The 21707-nt window shown below is 39.9% G+C and overlaps 1 protein-coding gene across 3 annotated transcripts in view; it reads left to right on the plus strand.

Moving 5' to 3' along the window:
* PANK2 (pantothenate kinase 2) overlaps positions 1-21707 on the plus strand; it is a 31575-nt gene that overhangs the window by 548 nt on the left and 9320 nt on the right. The window contains exons 2-3 of one of the 3 annotated variants that reach the window (XM_043602818.1): positions 16320-16672; positions 21168-21421. In XM_043602818.1, the coding sequence (XP_043458753.1) occupies positions 16320-16672; positions 21168-21421 (607 nt within the window). Of the gene's footprint in view, positions 1-16319; positions 16673-21167; positions 21422-21707 lie in introns of those variants that run through there. The other 2 variants (XM_043602819.1, XM_043602820.1) reach the window with 2 other exon arrangements.

Genomic DNA, 21707 nt, shown 5'->3' on the forward strand with positions numbered 1-21707 from the left:
ATTAGGGTCCGGCCCCCGCCCAGACCTCGGGCGCAGTGGTCCGCCCTTGACGGTGGTGGAAGTGGAGCGTCTTTACTCAGGACCCTTTCTTCCTCAGCTCCTTGGGCATTCTTTGCCCGAGAGTCACATGATTTTATCGTCGAGAAGGCTTCTTTTGACTCATTTCCACCGCCTCCTTTCCCCCTAAATCCTTTGAATCCCCCGTGTCTGTTTTCCGTGGGTCCCAAAGAGCGGTGTCCAAGACGTTAAATCCCTTTAATCTGGAGATTTCGGCCCTCCTGGAAAATGGTTAACTAGCCCTTGAGTTGCTGCAGGCCTAAAACTGGATTCCGTGTTCTGTGCACTTAAGCTTTGGCTGCTTTTCTTCCCGTGAGAATTCGGGTCATCTCTCACCCAGATATCTCTATTTTCTTTGCATCTATTTGCTGATACTCACGATTCAGGTCTGTAGCATTCTGGGCATTAAGGCTTTTTATTTTGAGGGAATCTCGCCTTGGCAGTTGCACATGCTCTTTCTGGAGAATCGGTTTCTCCATTTTCTTATCAGGCTCCTTTTCCTGCGTGTGTTCTAGTCCATGCATTTTCACCCCTTTAAAGGTCTTCAGTTAGCCTCCTCAGTCTAGTAGCTATTGCTACTGTTGAAAGTATCCACTGTCTTAATACTCTAATATAAGCTTTATCATTTAGTGACATTTTACATATGGTTAGATTTTTGTCTTGTTGCCAAATTTCTCTTTCAGGAAATCAGCCTGTTTTAAATGCAGGTAATGAGAGTGAGGTCTTGATTGGATGGTCTTGTACCTCAGCCAGCCACTAGGTTGCTGTACTTTATCTTACATGATTTGGATGATTAAATGTTCAATGTAGCCCTGTTTTGCTGTGAAAAATTTGGGAGTCTGAATTATTTTGCCTTTTCCTGTCTTGAAAGAAATTTGGAAAACAGATTAACTGCTCTCAATTGATACCATGTTTAGAACCAGTTACCTGGTTTGTGTTTTATTTGAGAAGCACCTGATTTTTAAGCAATGCAAAACGTTAATGGTTTTGTACTACATCATTAGAGATGGTTGTAAATTTCAGAGATTCACAGCCCTCTAGCCAGCTGTCTTTTAGCCATTGACCATAAGAATTCTAAATAAGTACTTTTTTTTTATATTAAATATAATTTATTGTCACATTGGTTTCCGTACAACACCCAGGGCTCATCCCAACAGATGCCCTCCTCAATGCCCATCACCCACTTTCTAAATAAGTATTGTGTTTTGGGTGTTTGCGGAGGTCAGGCACTCTACTGAGAGCTTTAATAACTCATTAGTACTCATAACTTGTTTATTCCATTTTACAGATGAGAAAACGGGGGTACATTTGCCCTCTGTCACAAGTAGTGGGATAGAAATGTAAATTCAGGAAGCCAGCTCCACACATCCTCTCAACCACTGTGCTTTATTGAATTGTGTATATTCTTTTTTTAAATTTTTTTTTTCAACGTTTATTTATTTTTGGGACAGAGAGAGACAGAGCATGAACGGGGGAGGGGCAGAGAGAGAGGGAACAGAATCGGAAACAGGCTCCAGGCTCTGAGCCATCAGCCCAGAGCCTGACGCGGGGCTCGAACTCACGGACCGCGAGATCGTGACCTGGCTGAAGTCGGACGCTTAACCGACTGCGCCACCCAGGCGCCCCGAATTGTGTATATTCTATTAGCTGTTTCTTCATTGCTCTAAAGCTAAGCATAATCACTCTCTTTTGTGTTCAAGACTTACTTGAGGTGAAAATTTCTAGCTACTGTGGAAGTACTTCCAAATTTTGAGCATAAAAATGACCTTGGGAGTTAAAAATGCAGATTTCTTGGGTCCAACTCCATCTTTTTGAATCAGAGTCTGGGGAGGGTTCTAAGAAGCTGCATTTTAACAAATTCCTCATATCATTTACATACAGCTGCTCAGAGACACCTGTGGAAAACTCTGGTTTAGATTGTATTGGGGGGTGGGGGTGGTATGTAAGGTGGTTTTGAGATGTCTTTTTATTTTTTTATTTTTAGAGAGAGAGTGCATCTGCAAGCAGGAGAGAGGGGAGAGAGAATCTCAAGCAGGCTCCATGCTAAGACCGTGGAGATCATGAACTGAGCTGAAATCAAGAATTGGATGCTAGGGGCACCTGGGTGGTTCAGTCGGTTAAATGTCTGACTTTGGCTCAGGTCATGATCTCATGGCCTGTGGGTTCGAGCCCGGGTGGAATGTGGTGCTAACAACTCCGAGCCTGGAGCGTGCTTCATATTCTGTGTCTTCCTCTCTCTCTGCATTTCTACCACTCCCTCTCTCTCTCTTTCAAAAATAAACAAACAAACAAAAAAAAAATTAAAAAAAAAAAAAAGAATTAGATGCTTAACCGACTGAGCCACCCAGGCGTCCCTGAGATATCTTTTAAGGAACCAAGACAGATATTCATGTCGGATTTATTTATATATTTACATATTTATTTATATATTTATTTTTGTTTTTATGTCTGTTGTTTGTCATGGTTGCCTTTATTGCTTTCTCTGATGAATCATGAAAAGCCATCTCTCAGGTAATGAGACCTGCCAAAAAGGTTATTTTTTTCTTCCATTTGTTTTTTCTGTTACTGTCCGGGGGTGCACCTGTTAGATGGAGAGGCAGCCTCTTGATTTCTGAACCCTCCAAGAATGGTTTCACCTCTGAGAGAATTCAGTAAAGACTAAATAAATCTCCGTATTTATTTTTGGTAAAGTTGGGTATAGGGTGGTGCCATCTTTCTTTGGAGGTTAGAGAGCTTCATTCTGATGTCCTTAAACTACTTGTCTAAAGGTAGGAGACTAGATGTCATTTGAAACTAGAAGGAGCTATTCAGTTTATCTTAGGAATTCTTGTGGACCCTGGTCATAGTCATGTTCTGCCACACATGTTCCCTAGAACAGTGTAATTCTCAAACCTGTTCCCATCCCAGACTTAGGCATTAGGGATGAGGCTAGGCATGTCTGTGTGTAAGAAGTTCTTTAAAAGTTTTAGATTAGGTAGAGTATGTCTCACAGGACAGAGAAATACCAAGTAAAGATTGATTTAAAATGATGGAAACCAGGGGTGACTGGGTGGCTCAGTCAGTTAAGTGTCCGACTTTGGCTCAGGTCATGATCTCACGGTTTGTGGGTTTGAGCCCCGCGTCAGGCTCTGTGCTGACAGCTGGGAGCCTGGAGCCTGCTTCGGATTCTGTGTCTCCCTCTCTCTCTCTGCCCCTCTCCCGCTCCTGGTCTGTCTCTCAAAAATAAATAAACGTCAAAAAAAAAAAAAGGAAACAAAGATGCTAATGATGGTAATGTACTGCTTACTTGTGTTAGACATTTTGTCAAATATGTTAAAAACCTATCATTGAAGTCTCACAGTTACCCTATGGGGTAGGTATTTTTTATCCCTAGTTTCCAGAAGAGGAAACTGTCAGTGAAATTTTTCCTTTGTCCACGGGCATGTAGTGAGTTAATAATGGATCTGTGTGATTAGGTGTCTGACTTTCAGATCCAGTGTTCTTGACCTTCCCTATTTTTGAGTGGGGGAAGGTACATGCAGCGTAACCCAGAGCAGTGGTTCTTAAATGGAATTACTTAGAAGCTTAAAAAAACCCACCAAAAACCCATTCAGGTCTGCAAACAAGTCTAAGAACATGCACCTGTTAATTTTTTTTAATGTTTATTTCTATTTGAGACAGAGCATGAGTGGGGGAGGGGCAGAGAGAAGGGGACAGAGGATCTGAAGCAGGCTCCATGGTGACAGCAGAGATCCCAGTGCGAAGCTCTAACTCACCGTGAGATCAAGACCTCAGTCGAAGTTGATTGCTTAACCAACTGAGCCACCCAGGTGCGCCCCCCCTGCTTTTTTAATGCATCTGTTAATTTTTAAAAAGTTTTACTGAGGCATAATTACATACAGCAAAATGTATACTTTGACAAATGTATACAGGTATGTCACAAGAGAACATGCATTTTAATCAAGGGTCCCAGATGTGCAGCAGATGTGTTAGAGGTGTGGAACCTGGGATGGGAGTATCCCATGTGGCTGGTGGATGGAGCTGGATTTTTGAAGGTGACTTCAAAGCATGAAGCATGTTGTAGCACTCCAGGGGGATCTTTGGGACACGTTGATTTTCGACTCCTGTTAGTCGTGGAATATCCTTAATTTCCATTGATCTAGAAAATAAAGCTTTTAGGGGTGCATGGCTGGCTCAGTTGGTAGAACATGCAACTCTTGGGGTTGTGAGTTTGAGACGCACGTTGAGTATTGAGATTACTCAAAAAATAAACTTAAAACTCTTTAAAAAAAAAAAAAGTTTTTGTAGCTTGATAATGCCAGCCTAGCAAATGGTTGCTTTTCCTTGGCTTTTGGGGAGCATCAGTGTTGGCAGAAAGGAATTGGTGCTGGGGCCCTGAGAGACTGCCCCTTATTAGGTGCAGTGTTTCATCTTCAGTTAGGGAATTAGGGAAGACTGCCCATTAGCAGCTCAGTAAAAAGATTTCTGTTGCTTCATAGCCTATGTTTGAGGTACAGAATGGGAGAGGATGCTTTTTAACCTTTTTATCAACTTTAACTCTAAATGAAATCAAAGTAAACATGGTCCTTCACTTTGGTTGTTCAAAGAATGTGAAGCATTAAGCAGGGCCTAAAAATAATCCAAGTATGCAGCTGTGTAAAATGGTACAGTATGTTATTTTAGGGGCCATGTGTATTTAGGTAATATGATTGTTCAAACAGTGTTAGCATCCCTACCCATTTTTTATCTAGGGGGTACCATAAAGGAGAAGTGATGTATGCTATTAAAAATCTTTTGGGGCACCTGTGTGGCTCAATCACCCGACTCTTTTTTTTTTTTTTTAATTGTTTTTATTTTTGAGAGAGAGAGACAGAGATAGAGTGTGAGTGGGGAAGGGGCAGAGAGAGATGGAGAGACAGAATGTGAAGCAGGCTCCAGGCTGTGAGCTGTCAGCACAGAGTCTAATGTGGGGCTCAAACCCACGAACTGTGAGATCATGGTCTGAGCTGAAGTTGGATGCTTAACCAACTGAGCCACCCAGGAGCCCCAATTGCCTGACTCTTGATTTCAGCTCAGGTCGTGATCTCACGGTTTGGTTCGTGAGTTTGAGCCCTGCATTGGGCTCTGCACTCATAGTGCCCCTCCCTCACTAGTGATCTCTTTCTTTCAAAAGAAATAAGTAAACTTAAAAAAAAAAAAAATCTTTTAGGGGCTCCTAGGTGGCTCAGTTGGTTAAGTGTCCAGCTTTGGTTCAGATCATGATCTCATGGTTCCTGAGTTTGAGCCCCCCATCAGTGCAGAGCCTGCTTGGGATCCTGTGTCCCTCCCTCCCCCTCCCCTGCATGTGCACAAATGATTTCTCTCTCTCTCTCTCTCTCTCTCTCTCTCCCTCTCCCTCTCCCTCTCCCTCTCCCTCTCCCTCTCCCTCTCCCTCTCCCTCTCCCTCTCCCTCTCCCTCTCCCTCTCCCTCTCCCTCCCTCTCCCTCTCCCTCTCCCCCCCTCCCTCCCTCCCCCCTCCCTTCTCCCCCCCCTCTTAAAATAAACATTAAAAAAAATCTTTTGCTTAAACACATGTTGAAAGGAGAGAGAAGGAACAAGGCAATAGACTGTAGGCTGTCAGGACCTTATCAAGCAGAAAAGAATAGTTATTTTGGTCATTTAGAAGAACAGTGATGTTTCTTAGGCTTAAATTTATAACCTGGTGAATGTTTTTTCAGGTTCATACCTTGGGATATTTTTATCTTCAGGCACTGTTCATTCTCAGTTTATTATGTTCTTTCTCAGTGTATGTCAGCGAGACTGACCAGCATGTGAAAACTTCTCTTCTAAATAACAGCTTAAAGTTTGCTTTCTAAAAGTGGAAGCCATCTTTAGTTTTCTAGTAGTTTATTAGGTTTTGTCGGTCTATATTTCCAAAATGTAGAATTTATTATTGAGTCTACTGGTTTGATAATATATAATATTATATAGGCATCTAGTCCCCAAGTTAAAACTATTTTGAGAATAAGAATATTATTTTTTTTAATTAAAAAAAATTTTTTTTTTAATGTTTATTTTTCAGACAGAGAGGGACAGAGCATGAACGGGGGAGGGTCAGAGAGAGGGAGACCCAGAATCTGAAACAGGCTCCAGGCTCTGAGCTGTCAGCACAGAGCCCGATGCGGGGCTCGAACTCACGGACTGCGAGATCATGACCTGAGCCGAAGTCGGACGCCCAACCGACTGAGCCACCCAGGCGCCCCAAGAATATTATTAAAGTAGGCCTTTTAATTGATGCCAAGGATTGCTGTCTAGATCAGCCCAGAGATTTGGGTTTGCAATATCTTAACCACATTGGTCTGGTAAAGATGTGGTTCATAGTATTGGAAAACAGCACATTCTTATACACCATTTATTTCCCATTTGAAAGCCTTTAAGTTGTTGAGACCTATTATGAGACAGACGTGGTGCTACAGATGGTTTTACATAAATAACCTGTGAGGCAGAGTTTAAATTCTAAGTCAAGTGTAGATTGTCTAGACTGAGTGCCTTGGAGGCCTTAATACCAGGATATATGTGAAGGGTTGCAAACAGACTAAAATATCTGTGAAAATTAATGGAATAATTCAGTAATTGGAAGTGATGAATAAGTATTCTGTTGGTGAGATATGAAGACTGTGATGGTATAGCAGAAGTTCCTTTTCCCACCAGAAACAGTGTTTTGAACAAGGATTAGAAAGCTTATTCCAGTATTCATTATGTTATAGTATATGAGGCAGTCTGCAGTCAGTGATGGGAATCTAATCCCTTTGGGCAGTTGAATGTTTTGAAATAACAATTATATGGTCTGGCATAATTCTCTCAGCCATTATCAGAGAACATGTGTCTAATGGACCTCCTGTGCTGCTCAGTGTTTCTCAGTTCTTGGGTACGTAAATCGTTTGATGAGTAGTACAGAGAAAAATCCAGAAACCGTTAAAGTCTGTAACAAGCATATGAACTGAGCTCTGCCTAAGACTCCTTATTTTTCTTTATATATTGTTGATCCTCCTAATTTTTTAAAGTATGTGATTTTTATTAAACTCGTAATTTTATTTTCTTATTAACTCAAGGGTGTGTGTTTTGTGCTCTTAGGTTTGTATAGACACTTGTTGAAAATGTTTGTGAAAGGATTTAGGAAATCTGGGTTTGAGTCCCTACCTCTGCCTTTTCTTGATTGTGACCTTGGACTCTTGTGCACTTCAGTTTCTTAATCTGTAAAGTGGGATGATTATAGTACTTGCCTTATATGATCGTTGCAAACATTAAATAAATTTATGCAGTCAAGTGCCTAATAGAGTGCTTGACTGTTAATAGATAATCATTTAACACATAATAGCTATATGTTAATGTTTAAATTTTTTAATCTAAGGAAATGGGAGTAAAGCTTAATTTGCTTTAAGCATTATAAAATCTTCCATTGGTCTTAGGTTTGTCCAGACCTTCAGATTCCAGTCCTATTAAAAAAAAAAAGTTTATTTATTTTGAGAGAGAGAGGGAGAGCAGGGGAGGGGCAGAGAGAGGGAGAGAGAGAATCCCAAGCAGGCGCTCCATGCTCCCAGCACAGAGCGTTATGCCAGGCTCGAACCCATGAACTGTGAGATCATGACCTAAGCTGAAATCAAGAGTCTGACTCGTAACCACTGAACCACCCAGACTTCAAGATTCTAATCCTATTGATGTGATATGTTTGTTGGTGGAGTGCTGTGTCTGTGGTAATTACAGGTTGGTGGCTTCCTAAAGTTGATGGTTAAAAGAATGGCACAGGGTGCCTGGGTGGCTCAGTTGGTTAAGCCTACGGCTCTTGATTTTGGCTCAGATCATGATCTCACCGTTCATGAGCTCGAGTTGGGCTCTGCGCTGACAGTGCGGGGCCTGCTTGGAATTCTCTTTCTCTCTTTTCTTTCTCTGCCCCTCCCCTGCTTGCTTGCCTGAGCATATGCCCACTCTCGTTCTTGCTCTCTCTCAAAATAAACATTAAAAAAAATGGCACTACAGGTCAGAAAATAGGAATCTAATCTCCTTGCTTCAATCCTGTTTAGCACTATTGCTTTCTTGAGTGAAGAAACTTTTCTTATAGGTGCCAGGGACAGACTTTTCATGACCTGTGCCAGTTTGGGTCAGGCCTGTCATTGGGAATGGAATTTTTGTAGGTGTAAAAAAAATTCAGGACTGTCCCTGCCTGGGACTGAGGTGGAATGGCTGCTGGGGAGTCAGCCATAGTGTTCTCATTAGAATTGCATTGACATTGTTAGGTTAACTTGGAGAATTGACATTTTAATAATAGTGTTTTTTCCTGGAACAGGAATCTTTCTGCTGCTCTGATTTTCAGTACACTATTTTAATAGCAATTGTACATATTTAGTACTAAGATTTGTCTCTAAGTATTGTTGTTATTTTTTGGAATCTAACGTGAAAACCATCTTTTTGCCTTCCTGAGAAGAATATCTGTTGACTATGGTTAATTACTCTTACTGCACAACTGGACATTGTTTAGTAATTTAATGCATTTTGTTGTGAGATGTTTCTTTTCTAGTTTATTTTTTTCCAGAGAGAATGTGGGGAGTGGGGTGGGGGGGGAGAGAGAGAGAGAGAGAGAGAGAGAAAGAGAAAGAGAAAGAGAAAGAGAAAGAGAAAGAGAAAGAGAAAGAAAATCTTAAGCAGGCTCCACACTCATTGCAGAGTCCAACATGGGGCTCAATCCCATGAACTGAGATCATGACCTGAGCCAAAATCAAGAGTGGGATGCTCAACTTACTGAGTCACCCAGGTGCCCCTCTTTTGTAGTTTTGGTATGAGGTTAGAATGACTTAGGAATCTTTTTAGATTTTTCTGTAATCTAGAAGCTTTTAAAGGTTTGCCTGGAAACCATTAAGGCCTGGTGCTTTTTTGTTCTTGTTTGGGTGAAAGATCTTTCACATCTTTTTAAAATTTTTCAGTGCTTTTGATTTGTGTTTTGGATCTTATTTTGAGCCACTTTTTGTACTCTATTTTTTCTTGCTAATTTTCTGGTGTACATTTTAAACTTATTATGAAATTGTACACTCACGTAGTCTCTGGTTACATACTCTTTGATTTTTCTTTTTTTTTTTTTTTTTTAAAGAAAAGCTGTATCTTCTTTCTTTTTCTTGGATATACTTACCAGAAATTTGTCTGTTTTAATGGCTTTTTCAAAGCTTGATGTTATTGGTCAGCTCTCCTGTGGTGTTCATGATGATCATGTTTTTCTAATTTCATTTACATCTCTTTAAAACATTTTTTTTCTTTTTTTAATGTTTATTTCTTTAAAAAAAATTTTTTTTCAACGTTTATTTATTTTTTGGGACAGAGAGAGACAGAGCATGAACGGGGGAGGGGCAGAGAGAAAGGGAGACACAGAATCGGAAACAGGCTCCAGGCTCTGAGCCATCAGCCCAGAGCCTGACGCGGGGCTCGAACTCACGGACCGCGAGATCATGACCTGGCCGAAGTCGGACGCTTAACCGACTGCGCCACCCAGGCGCCCCTAATGTTTATTTCTGAGAGAGTGTGAGTGGGGAAGTGGCAGAGAGAGAGGGAGACATAGAATCTGAAGCAGGCTCTAGGCTCTGAGCTGTCAGCACAGAAGTTGGACATCCAACCAACTGAGCCACGCAGGCACCCCTACATCTTGCTTTTGTTCTTAATAATTCCCTTCTGCTTATTTTGGATCTAATTTATTCTTTTTCTAGCATTTCAAATTGTGTGTGACATTTCCCTTTTTATTCAAGTTTTCTTTTTTGCATCCATTTGATAAACTTTTAAGGCCAGAAATTTCCCTTCGGGTGCCATGGAGGGTGTATCTTACTGATTTTGGTACATAATGTTCTTATTGTCATTCATCCAAAAATAAATTTTGTTTTGATTTCTTCTTTTATTTCAGAGTTAAAAGAAGTGGGTTTAAAAATTTTCAGGTGGAGAGATTTATTTCTTTGTGTTTGTTGGATTAATTCATAATGTTGAGTTATTGTGGAAAGTGAATGTGGTTTGTTTTTGTTCTTTGGAGTTTGAGGTTCTTTAAGCTTGTGCAGTTAATTTGTATGGTTTATAGGTATTTGAAAGGAAGGTGTATTTGTTTTTTTTTTTTTTGATAGGGTTATGTTTCATAGATTCACCTTACTAGCTTTATATTCAGATCCTCTATACCTTTATTGTGTGTGTGTGTGTGTGTGTGTGTGTGTGTGTGAGAGAGTACAGATTTCTGATACCTGTGTCATTCTCACATTGTTGTGTAGATTTGTCAGTTTCTCCTTGTTTGTAATATTTTTGAAGCATTTGTTAGGATCACATCAGTTCTACTTCTTTTATGCTCATGATACAGTTTCTTTTTATTCCTTTTTAATCCTTTTTGTTTTGAATTTTATTTAGTCTGCTAGTATTGTACTTAATTTCTGTTAACATTTGCTTAATACGTGGAGTAGCATTATTCAGGAATTCATTTTGCTTACCCAGATTCAAGTATATATATATTTCAAGTCTGTTAAATAAATGGTGCCAGTGATTCTACCCACCAATTGGTCAGTGAATGTATAATGGCAAGTGAGTGTAAGATGGGAGTTGTGAATCCTATTTCCTTGGTAGATAGCTGTTTGGAGGGGCACCTCTCATGTGAGCAAAGTAGTCCCTGTTAAGTGCGGTGCTGGTCTTGATACACAAGGTTTGACTTTAACTTATCATGGTTCCTAAATATGTCACCTGTTGTATCTGGTATATCCGTCTCCAGTGAGGTGCTTAAGATTTTGACTTGAGTATTTTTGACTGAATGCTGTTTTCATCTTAAAGCATCCAACTCTTTATGATAGGACTCTCTCGTGTGTGTTTTGCCGTATATTTACCTCAGTCTACTTGTATTATCTTAAATGTATATATAATATATAAGCATATAATCAAATTTCTTCTGTAGAAGGGTAATTTGACCTATTAGTGATTACTGATGTATTTGTGTTCATTCCTGTCCTTTTTTGTTTTGTATTTGCCATATTTTTTTCTTTGTTTTTGAACTGATTTGTTTCCATAGTTGTTTGGAGGTCATCTGTTCATTTTCTTTTCTTCTAGAGTTACCTGTACATTTTTGATGTATTTAAACTATCACTTTTTTCTTCTTATTTAGAATTAATCAGAATTTGTATCTTCTTTTCCCTATCAAGACAGAGCTACTGTTTGCTTCACTTGTCTCTCACTTCCCTTTTCAGCTTCCTATGTTGAAATCATATATTTTAGTTCCAGATTGCTGATTTTTCAGAAAGTCACATGTATTGTTTCCTTTGCTGATCATTGTTTCTTAAAGCTCATATTTGGATGCTTTTAAAATTATATTGGAAGGCATTTACTAATTATTTCAGAGAAGGTCCTTTTTTTTTTTTTTTCCTTTTCAGGGAAGGTCTTTGAGTAGTAAACATTGAGTTCTTTCATGTGTGAAAATTTCTTTTGCACTCCTCCTTGAAAGCTGATTTGGCTGGATATGTTTCAAAGTCTTTTTCCTTATAACTTTGAAGCTAGTGCTCCATTATCTTCTAGCATCTATATCGCTGATGAAAAATCCATTTCCATCTTTATGTGATTTATGTATCTTTGTAGGAATATGCTTTTGTCTTTGGAAGTGTTTAGGATTTCTTGACATTTCAATAGGATGTGTCTAAGTCTGTCTGTCTGTTTGCCACTAATTGGTTCTGCTTGACACTTAGTGAACCTGATGATTTATGTCTTTCCTCCTCTGCCTTCCCCAGGAAATTTCTGGGACTCACAGAAGTTATGGTTCTGTATTTCTATATATATCTACTTTTCCTTCATACCTGAGAGGATTTGGGGAGAATTTCTTAGTTTTGTTTTCCATTTTTTTCTTTGCCTATTTTGCTGTTAAATACATCTTTTGAGCTTTATTTTGGAAATAGATTTTTTCCTTTTTCTTATTTTATAAAACTCTTTATTGAGGAACAATTTACATACAAGCAACTGCATCTATTTAAAGTGTATAATTCCATGCATTTTGACAGATATATAGACACACCCATGGAACTCTCCCTTCACCTCCAACAATCAAGATTTGGGTTACTACCAAATGTCTATCAACTGATGAATGGATAAAGAAGATGTGGCGCCCCCCCCCCCCAATGGAATACTACTCCACAGTGAAAAGGAATGAAACCTTGCCATTTGCAACAATGTGGATGGAACTGGAGGGCATTTTGCTAAGTGAAATAAGTCAGTCAGAGAAAGACAAATATGTTTTCACTCATTCGTGGAAGTTCAGAAACTTAACAGAAGGCCATGGGGGAAGGGAAAGAAAAAAAATACATGAATAGTTACAAACAGGGAGGCAAACCATAAGAGACTTTTAAATACAGAGAACAAACTGAGGCTGGAAGGGTGTGGGGAGGCTGGGGGGCGGGGAAAATGGGTGATGGGCATTGAGGAGGACACTTGTTGGTATGAGCACTGGGTGTTGTATGTAAGTGATAAATCATGGGAATCTACTCCCGAAGCCAAGAGCACACCGTATACACACTATGTTAGCTAGCTAACTTGACAGTAAATTACATCTGTATTTAAAAAAAAGGTTTAGGTTAATACAGAAAGTTTTCTTCTGCTCCTATAGTCCTTCCCTCCACTTCCTCCCCCAGCCTACAATCTACTTCCTATCAAATGCAGAAATGATTGCTTTGCATTTCCTGGAGTTTCATATGCGTGGAATCATATAGCATGTAGCCTTTGTGTGAGGCTTCTTTTACTCAGCCTGTTTTTGAGACTGATCTCTGTCAAGTGTATACTAGTTTGTCCCCTTCCCTCTTTTTCTGGTTTCCAAAGCTTCACAACCCCCAACTAAGAAATTAACACTGATACAGTTCACAGACTTGACTTAGACCTAACCAGTTATACAAAAACTCTTTTGTGTACATGTATTTAGTTCTATATAATTTTATCATGTGTGGATTCGTGCAGTTAACAACCACAGATGGCAATCATTTCTTAGTTTCTTCTCATTTTACCCCTGAGGATAATTATGATTCTTTTTAAGTCTCCTGTTTCTGAAACTTTTTCTAAAGATGTTTAGTTTCTCGTTTTTGTGGTGTAGATATCCCTTTTGGTGATTCTAATTTGTGAAGTGATCATCTCTATTTTGAGGATTGCTTTTCTGTCAGTGGATGCAGTATCTCTTTACCTATTTCTGAAGGTGGATTGTAGGAATATATGTCCAGATACATGTCTCCTCATTTCTTCTGGGGTGATAGTAGCTACTTGGGTGGGTGCCATTCTGAGTCTTTGGCTGAAGTGCTTGTGTTTAATGAAGACTTTGCCTCTGGAGGGGTGGAGGTGTGGGGAGTGGTTCTCAGTAGAGGGAAGTGGTTGGTCTGTTCAGTTGCACCAGATGCATTCCCCACCAGATCACCCATGACCACCAGAGCCTGTCCCTGTTTCTCCATGGCAGCCACTCCTATGTACAGCTTGATGGAGCACCTGTGTACTCTCCCAGCCTTCATAGCTGCTCCCAATTTTTATTTTATTTTATTTATTTATTTATTTATTTATTTATTTATTTATTTATTTTAGAGAGAAATTGAGAGCTTGAGTGGGGGAGAGGGGCAGAGGGAAAGAGAGAGAGAATCTCAAGCAGGCTCCCTCCTCAGTGCAGACCCAAAGAGGGGCTTAATCCCTGGGATCATGAGTTGGATGCCCAGCTAACGAAGCCACCCAGGCACTGTTTGTTTGTTTATTCCCAGTTTGTTTGTTTTTTATAGCATTCTTCTTTTTAGGGTTCTGGACAGTTACTGCCCTTATCAACTTAGTTTTGCTGATCCTATCATTTCTTGTTTCCCGGAATTATTTTGGAAAATAATACATCAGTAAATCTGTATCTTTAGTCATTTCTGCGATCTAAGCTAGGAGGGCAAGGCAGTCTGTGCAGTCCATTTTGATCTGATCTCCTGAAGCTATTTTTTGGGAAGGATTTTTTGGGAACAGATATTAACTCTAAAATATGTTACCATAAAGTCCTTTGAAACCTTTTATTTTGGGGACATCAGGGTTTGAGAAATTGACCACTGGAGCTTACATGTTACATAAGGTTGGAAATTTCCTCTATTTCTAGTTTGCATACTAAACCAGAGCTCTGAAAAGTTTCAACATTTCTTTGAGCCAAGAGGAAGGATGTAGATTTTCATTCTCAATCTTTTTTTTTCTTTTTTTCAAAGTTGAGATTCATGGGTAGTCATTTTGTTGTTTTTTAATATTTCATTAAAAAATGAATGTGTAGTTTGGGCTTATTTGTGCAAGAGGGCTGGGTTGACTCAATATTTTGATGTTTTTCTTCCTGATCTTTGTGACTTTTTTTGAAATAACACATTTTTAAAAATATGTTTTTTATTTTTATTTTTTTAAATTTACATCCAAGTTAGCATACAGTGCAACAATGTTTTCAGGAGTAGATTCCTTAATGCCCCTTACTCATTTTGCCCACTCCCCCACATACCCTTCAGTAACCCTCTGTTCTCCATATTTAAGAGTCTCTTAATGTTTTGTCCCCTTCCCTGTTTTTATATTATTTTTGCTTCCCTTCCCTTATGTTCATCAGTTTTGTATCTTAAATTCTTTGTATGAGTGAAGCCATATGATACTTGTCTTTCTCTGACTGATTAATTTCACTTAGCGTAATACCCTCTAGTTCCATCCACGTAGTTGCAAATGGCAGGATTTCATTCTTTTTGATTTCTGAGTAATACTCCATTGTGTGTGTGTGCGTGTGCGTGTGTGTGTGTGTGTGTGTGTGTATACACACACACATAAAAGATAAAGATATGTATATATATACATATATATACACATTTATATACATAAAAGATAAAGAAGATGTGGTGTGTGTGTGTATACATGTATGTGTACACACACACACACACACACACACCACATCTTCTTTATCCATTCATCCATCGATGGACATTTGGGCTCTTTCCATACTTTGGCTATTGTTGATAGTGCTGCTATAAACATTGGGGTGCATGTGCCCCTTTGAAACAGCACAGCTGTATCCCTTGGATAAATGCCTAGTAGTGCAATTGCTGGGTCATAGGGTAGTTCTATTTTTAATTTTTTGAGGAACCTCCATACTGTTTTCCAGAGTGGCTGCACCAGTTTGCATTCCCACCAGCAGTGCAAAAGAGGTCCTCTTTCTCTGGATCCTCGCCAACATCTGTTGTTGCCTGAGTTGTTAATGTTAGCCATTCTGACAGGTGTAAGGTGGTATCTCATTGTGGTTTTGATTTGTAATTTCTGTGATGATGAGTGATGTTGTGAGCATGTTTTCATGTGTCGGTTGGCCATCTGGATGTCTTCTTTGGAGAAGTGTCTATTCATGTCTTTTGCCCATTTCTTCACTGGATTATTTGTTTTTTGGGTGTTGAGTTTGTGTGATAAATTCTTTATAGATTTTGGATATTAACCCTTTATCTGATATGTTGTTTGCAAATATCTTCTCCCATTCTGTTGGTTGCCTTTTAGTTTTGCTGATTGTTTCCTTCCCTGTGTAGAAGCTTTTTAAAAAAAAAAAAATTTTTTTTTTAATGCTTATTTTTATTTTCGAGCATTTTGAGAGAGCATGAGCAGGGGAGGGGCAGAGAGAGAGGGAGACACAGAATCAGAAGCAGGCTCCAGGCTCTGAGTTGTCAGCACAGAGCCCGACATGGGGCTCGAACTCGCAGACCACGAGATCATGACCTGAGCGGAAGTCGGATGCTCAACCGACTGAGCCACCCAGGCGCCCATTGTGCAGAAGCTTTTTATTTTGATGAGGTCCCAATAGTGCATTTTTGCTTTTGTTTCCCTTGCCTCCGGAGATGTGTTGAGTAAGAAAGTTGCTGTGGCCAAGGTCAAAGACGTTTTTGCCTGTTTCCTCCTCGAGGATTTTGATGGCTTCCTGTCTTACATTTAGGTCTTTCATCCATTTTGAGTTTATTTTTGTGTATGGTGTAATAAAATGGTCCAGGCTCATTTTTCTGCATGTTGCTGTTCAGTTTTCCCAGCAGTATTTGCTGAAGAGACTGTCTTTATTCCGTTGGATACTCTTTCCTGCTTTGTCAGAGATTAGTTGGCCATACGTTTGTGGGTCCATTTTTGGGTTCTCTATTCTGTTCCAGTGATCTGAGTGTCTGTTTTTGTGCCAGTGACTTTTTTTTTAAAGTATTTTCCAGATCAGACAGAATCCTGTTTCTTTTCCCAAAAGTCTTTTCTGACTTTTTTTTTCCTTTCCCATTTAGTTTTTCCATGGTTTGGCTTGGATATTGGTGGAACCCTGGTTAAGCTGGTTTATTTTGAACCCAAAGACATCACTGCTGAAGAAGAAGAAGAAGAGGTGGAAAGTCTTAAAAGCATTCGGAAGTACCTGACCTCCAATGTGGCTTATGGGTCCACAGGTATTCGGGATGTGCACCTGGAGCTGAAGGACCTGACTCTGTGTGGACGCAAGGGCAATCTGCACTTTATACGCTTTCCCACTCATGACATGCCTGCTTTTATTCAGATGGGCAGAGATAAAAACTTCTCGAGTCTTCACACTGTCTTTTGTGCCACTGGAGGTGGAGCGTACAAATTTGAGCAGGATTTTCTCACAGTATGTATTTTTTTTAGCTTACATACAATTTATGGTAATCTGATCGTTAAAAATAATACCAGTAGCAAGTGGTGGAATCATTTCCATTTCTAATGGAACTTGAGTTTTCACCCGATTAAGATTAGAGAGATGTAAATTGAGTCATAGTCTGGAGTTGCCATCTAGAGATTATAATAAAGCTGTGATAAGCAGTCTGAGGAACTACCTACGAGGAACAGGTCATTAGGTCTGAAAACTATGAGGGGCATCTGGCTGGCTCATTTGGAAGAGTGTGTGACTCTTGATCTTGGGGTCATGAGTTTGAGCCCCATGTTGGGTATAGAAATTACTATTAAAAAAAATCTTGGGGCACCTGAGTGGCTCAGTTGGTTGAGCGTCTCGCTGTTGATTTAGGCTCAGATCACAATCCCAGGGTCGTGGGATCAAGTCCTGTGTCAGGCTCTGTGCTGAGTGTGGAGCCTGTTTGGGATTCTCGTTCTCTCTCTCTCTCCCCCTCCCCCTCTTGCCTTCTGCCCTTCTCCCCCGGTCACTCACACTCTCTTTTTCTAAAATAAAAAATGTTAAAAATCTTGAACAGTGAGATTGGAAAAACAATTTTGGGGCACCTGGCTGGCTCAGTTGGTGTAATATGTGACTCTTGATTTCAGGGTCGTGAGTTCAAGCCCCACATTGGGCATGGAGCCTCCTTTAAAAAATAAATAAATAAATAAAAAGTCATTTCATGTCATAAAATTTTTCCCAGGGGCGCCTGGGTGACTCAGTCGTTAAGCATCTGATTTGGACTAAGGTCATGATCTTACAGTTCATGAGTTCAAGTCCCACATTGGGTGAACTCGAGTCTTACTTCTGGTGAGTTTGTGCCCTGCATGGAGTGAACATGAGCCCTGCTTTGGGTGAGCCCTGTTTCTCTCTCTCTCTCTCTGCCCCTTACTCACTTGTGCCCTCTCTCTCTCTCTCTCTCTCTCTCTCTCTCAAAAAAAAAAATTGTTTCCAATTTCGTCTACCACATAATTTCTCTTGTCCCCCTCAATTGTTTCCTGGCAAGGTTACTATTAAAAAAACAAGGAATGCTGGTCCAAAGCAGTGGCCTCTTGGTCTCAGGGCTAGTCTGAAATGGTTAACAGCAGAGCCTTCTCTCCCCAAATGCCTTCTGATGTGTACTGTTCTGCACTCTTGTTATATGTGTCTCTGAATCACGTCTGGATGCTGGGGGAGTGCCAGTGGGTGCCTGACTTTGTTTTCATTTAGTAACACTGTGTGCAAGGCCTTGAGGCTAGGTCCATTGAGGGGTGGATGTGGTTGTGGGGTAGGTGGGAGAGTAGACAAGTGAATTGGCCAAAACTCTGACTTTCAGGGTCAGAATAGATTGAAAATATCTTCAGTGACTATGGTTTTTAAAAAAAAATTTTTTTGTGTGTTTATTTACTTTTTGAGAGAGAGAAAGAGACAGGGGCAAGCAGGGGAGGGGCAGAGAGAGGGAGACACAAAATCCAAAGCAGGCTCTAGGTTCTGAGCTGTCAGCACAGAGCCTGATGAGGGGCTCGAACTCATGGACTATGACATCATGACCTGAGCTGAAGTCAGACACTTAACTGACTGAGCCACCCAGGCATCCCCAGTGATTGTGTTTTTAATGCCACTAATGAGAATGTTATTCTAGAGATTCTGCCTTTGCCTTTGTTGTTTTACCTTTCTTTTTTTCTCCATGTGTCATTGTGTGGTTTGTGACATCCTCTTTCTTTGTCTTCTTTCTCCTGACTTTCTCCTGTTACTGACCATAATCCTAATATAGGATTGACATGAATTTTTATCAAGTTTTAATATTCTTTGCCTGAATTTCTTTTGGTGGTTGGGTTTTAGTGGTTTCTCTTCCAGCAGTGAGGAAAGAGGAAGTTTAGTTGGAGTAGAGACGGTTCCCTTCCTTTGTGGAAGCCTCATAGTGGACTCTGGATCATAACTGATGGGTAAAGGAGAAAACTTTTTGCAGGACCCTGTATAGATGCCCTTTGGAACATATTTGAAAACCATTCAGGCTGTTTCCAGAGGTTCAGCATTGTATGGTAATTCAAGGGGACGGTGCAAAGTGAATTTTAGACCTTAGAAATCGGTTCTTAGGCTTTCGGGTTTCTCATTTGAATGCACCAGTGCTGTCCTTGAAAATTATAGGAAAATGAAATGCCTATCAAATGCTCTTTGTGCATTAAGAGTAACTAGTATTTAATAAACCACAGTGGAATATTTTTTCAAAATACTGAGTTTATTTTGTTGCCTTTTTTTTTTTTTTTTTTTTTTTTTAAATTTGAGAGAGAGAGAGTGCAAGCCAGGGAGAGGGCAGAGGGAGAGAATCTTAAGCAGGCTCCATGCTCAGTGTGGAGCCCGATATGGGCCTCTATCTCACAACCAATCTCATGACTGAAATCATGACCTGAGCTGAAATCAAGAGTTGGACGCTTAACTGACTGAGCCACCTAGGCGTCCCTACTTTTAATGTGCGTTGACTTTTAATGTGAATCAAATTTCTTAACATACTGGGTTTGCTTGTTGGTGTAACACATTATGTTATGAATACCTTGCGTTAATGAAATTAGCTATGCATTTATTCGTCTATCACTTAGGGGCTGGGATTCATTAGGAATTAGCAGGACACTTCAGGATGACAGGAATTCTAGAAAGGAAAAGGAAAAAAAAACTGTAGAAAGAAAAAGGAGACCAACTGTTTGGGCTCCACTAGGCTACCAGTGTAAAGTGATGAAATGAAAATACAAAAAAGGAGATACAGAAGAGGAAATTCAGATTCACATGCAGGAAGTTGGTTTTGAATTCATCTCAGTAGAGAGGGCATGAGCAGGTGCCATAGGGACAGTGATGAATACTTCAAGGGTTTGGGTTTGGTCAGAGGAGTAATTTAATATTCTTACTTAGGGATTAAGGATTAAGATGAAGTTACCTGTTAATTTCCCTCTTTGCTGTGGATCAGAATAAATTGAGTAGAAATATAATCAAGTGAGAGTTGACTTAAACGGGGAGGACTTGCAGGGCTGGACGCGCTTGTAAACAGAAGTAGGTGCTGTTAAGGGGGTTAGGAGGCAGTTTTTACCTTTGTCACATAGGTGGAGTGTACGTGCTTGTAAACATTCATGTGGGTTAGAAGTTCAGCAAGTAAAGTGGGGGGAATTTTTTTTTAATGTTTATTTTTGAGAGAGAAAGAGAGAGATCAAGCAGGGGAGGGGCAGAGAGAGAGGGAGACACAGTATCAGAAGCAGGCTCCAAGCTCTGAGCTGTCAGCACAGAGCCTGACACAGAGCTCGAACTCATGAACCTGGAAATCATGGCCTGAGTGAAAGTCAGATGCTTAACTGACTGAACCACGCAGGTGCCCCAAGTGGAGATGTTTCTTTATGCCATCTCTCCAGAGTCACCACTGTTAGAAGTTTATGTATCTTTTTAGTGTTCTCTGCATGACTGTATGACACACACAGGTGCATGTAAACTTGGCTTTACACATAGGCACGTTAGTTAGGGTCACGTATTATGAAGTGTTTCTCAACTTGCTTTTTTGACTGACAGCATGTCTTGGAGTTCTTCCCACCTCAGTTCTTAATGACTGAAGATCCTTTTCGTTCTTAATTGATCCTGTACGTTGCTTTCTAATATGAATAATAATCATTCTGTTATTTAAGTGGATTACACTGGTAACCCTTGTAAATTTTGATACTGCTAAAATCTTCTCATCCTCCAGGGACTATAGTTGGTTTATTTTTTATTTATTTAAAAATTAAAAAAAAAGTTTATTTTTGAGAGAGAGAGAGAGTGTGAGTGGGGAGGGGCACTCAGAGGGAGAATCCAAAGCAGGCTCCAGGCTCTCAGCTGTCGGCCCAGAGCCTGATGAGGGGCTTGAACTCATGAACTGTGAGATCATGACCTGAGCTGAAGTCAGACACGTGTCCGACTGAGCCACCCAGGTGCCCTGTAATTGGTTTTAGATAGTGAAAAACCTTATTACCTTCTAATTATATACTTTGCAGCCCTTTGATGTCTGTTTATTAATAACAAAGTGAGGCCTAGTTTGATACTGTTCTATAGCTTCGAAGATGGTTGTTCAGAGGGCAGATGTCTGAGTCCTTGTGGCTCCTGCCATGTGTCACCAGGTGTTTGAGTCACTTGAATTTCTTGGAGTTGGCTTTCTAATAAGGTGGTGATCTCACCTGTGCTCCTGACTCATGGTCCCTGTGAGTAGACATCTTGTTTTCTGCTTGGGTTTTGGGCACATTTCTCTGGCTGCTGCAGTGGTTTGTAGGTGGAGTGTATTTGGGTCTGTCTAATCAGATCGTCCCTATGTTTTTTGTCTCCAGCTTTGTTCTGTAAATCATATGTACGAATAGTACACATCTGTGAGCACTTCTATGGTTTGTTTAATGTAGAGGGGTGCCTTATTAAGCAGAGTTTTTATTTTTGGCTTGTTAGAAAGTCTGAATATATTTTTATTTCATTACAGATAGGTGACCTTCAGCTTTGCAAACTTGATGAACTAGATTGTTTAATAAAAGGAATTTTATACATTGACTCAGTTGGATTCAATGGACGGTCACAGTGCTATTACTTTGAAAACCCTGCTGATGCTGAGAAATGTCAGAAGTTACCATTTGATTTGAAAAATCCATACCCTCTGCTTCTGGTGAACATTGGCTCTGGGGTTAGCATTTTAGCAGTATATTCCAAAGATAATTACAAGCGGGTCACGGGTACCAGGTAGGTCTTTTATATAAAGGTCATTGCTCTTGATATCGTGATGAGCTAAAACTGAGTTTTCAGGTATTACATATAAGTACACCTTTAAGAATGTGTTAAAATTATGTGAAAAGTAAAAAAAAAAAAATTATGTGAAAAGTGTTTTTTTTTTTCTGGAATTATGCAAACAAATATCGTTTCTCTTTGAAAATTCTGATTGCTTGACTTTAATCTGTATTGTTCAATATTTCATTATCATAGTTCGGTAAAATATTTAATTGGCAGATTTGTTGAAGCCCACAGTCCC

This window comes from Prionailurus bengalensis, chromosome A3 (genome assembly GCF_016509475.1).
Source record: "Prionailurus bengalensis isolate Pbe53 chromosome A3, Fcat_Pben_1.1_paternal_pri, whole genome shotgun sequence".
NCBI lineage: Eukaryota > Metazoa > Chordata > Mammalia > Carnivora > Felidae > Prionailurus > Prionailurus bengalensis.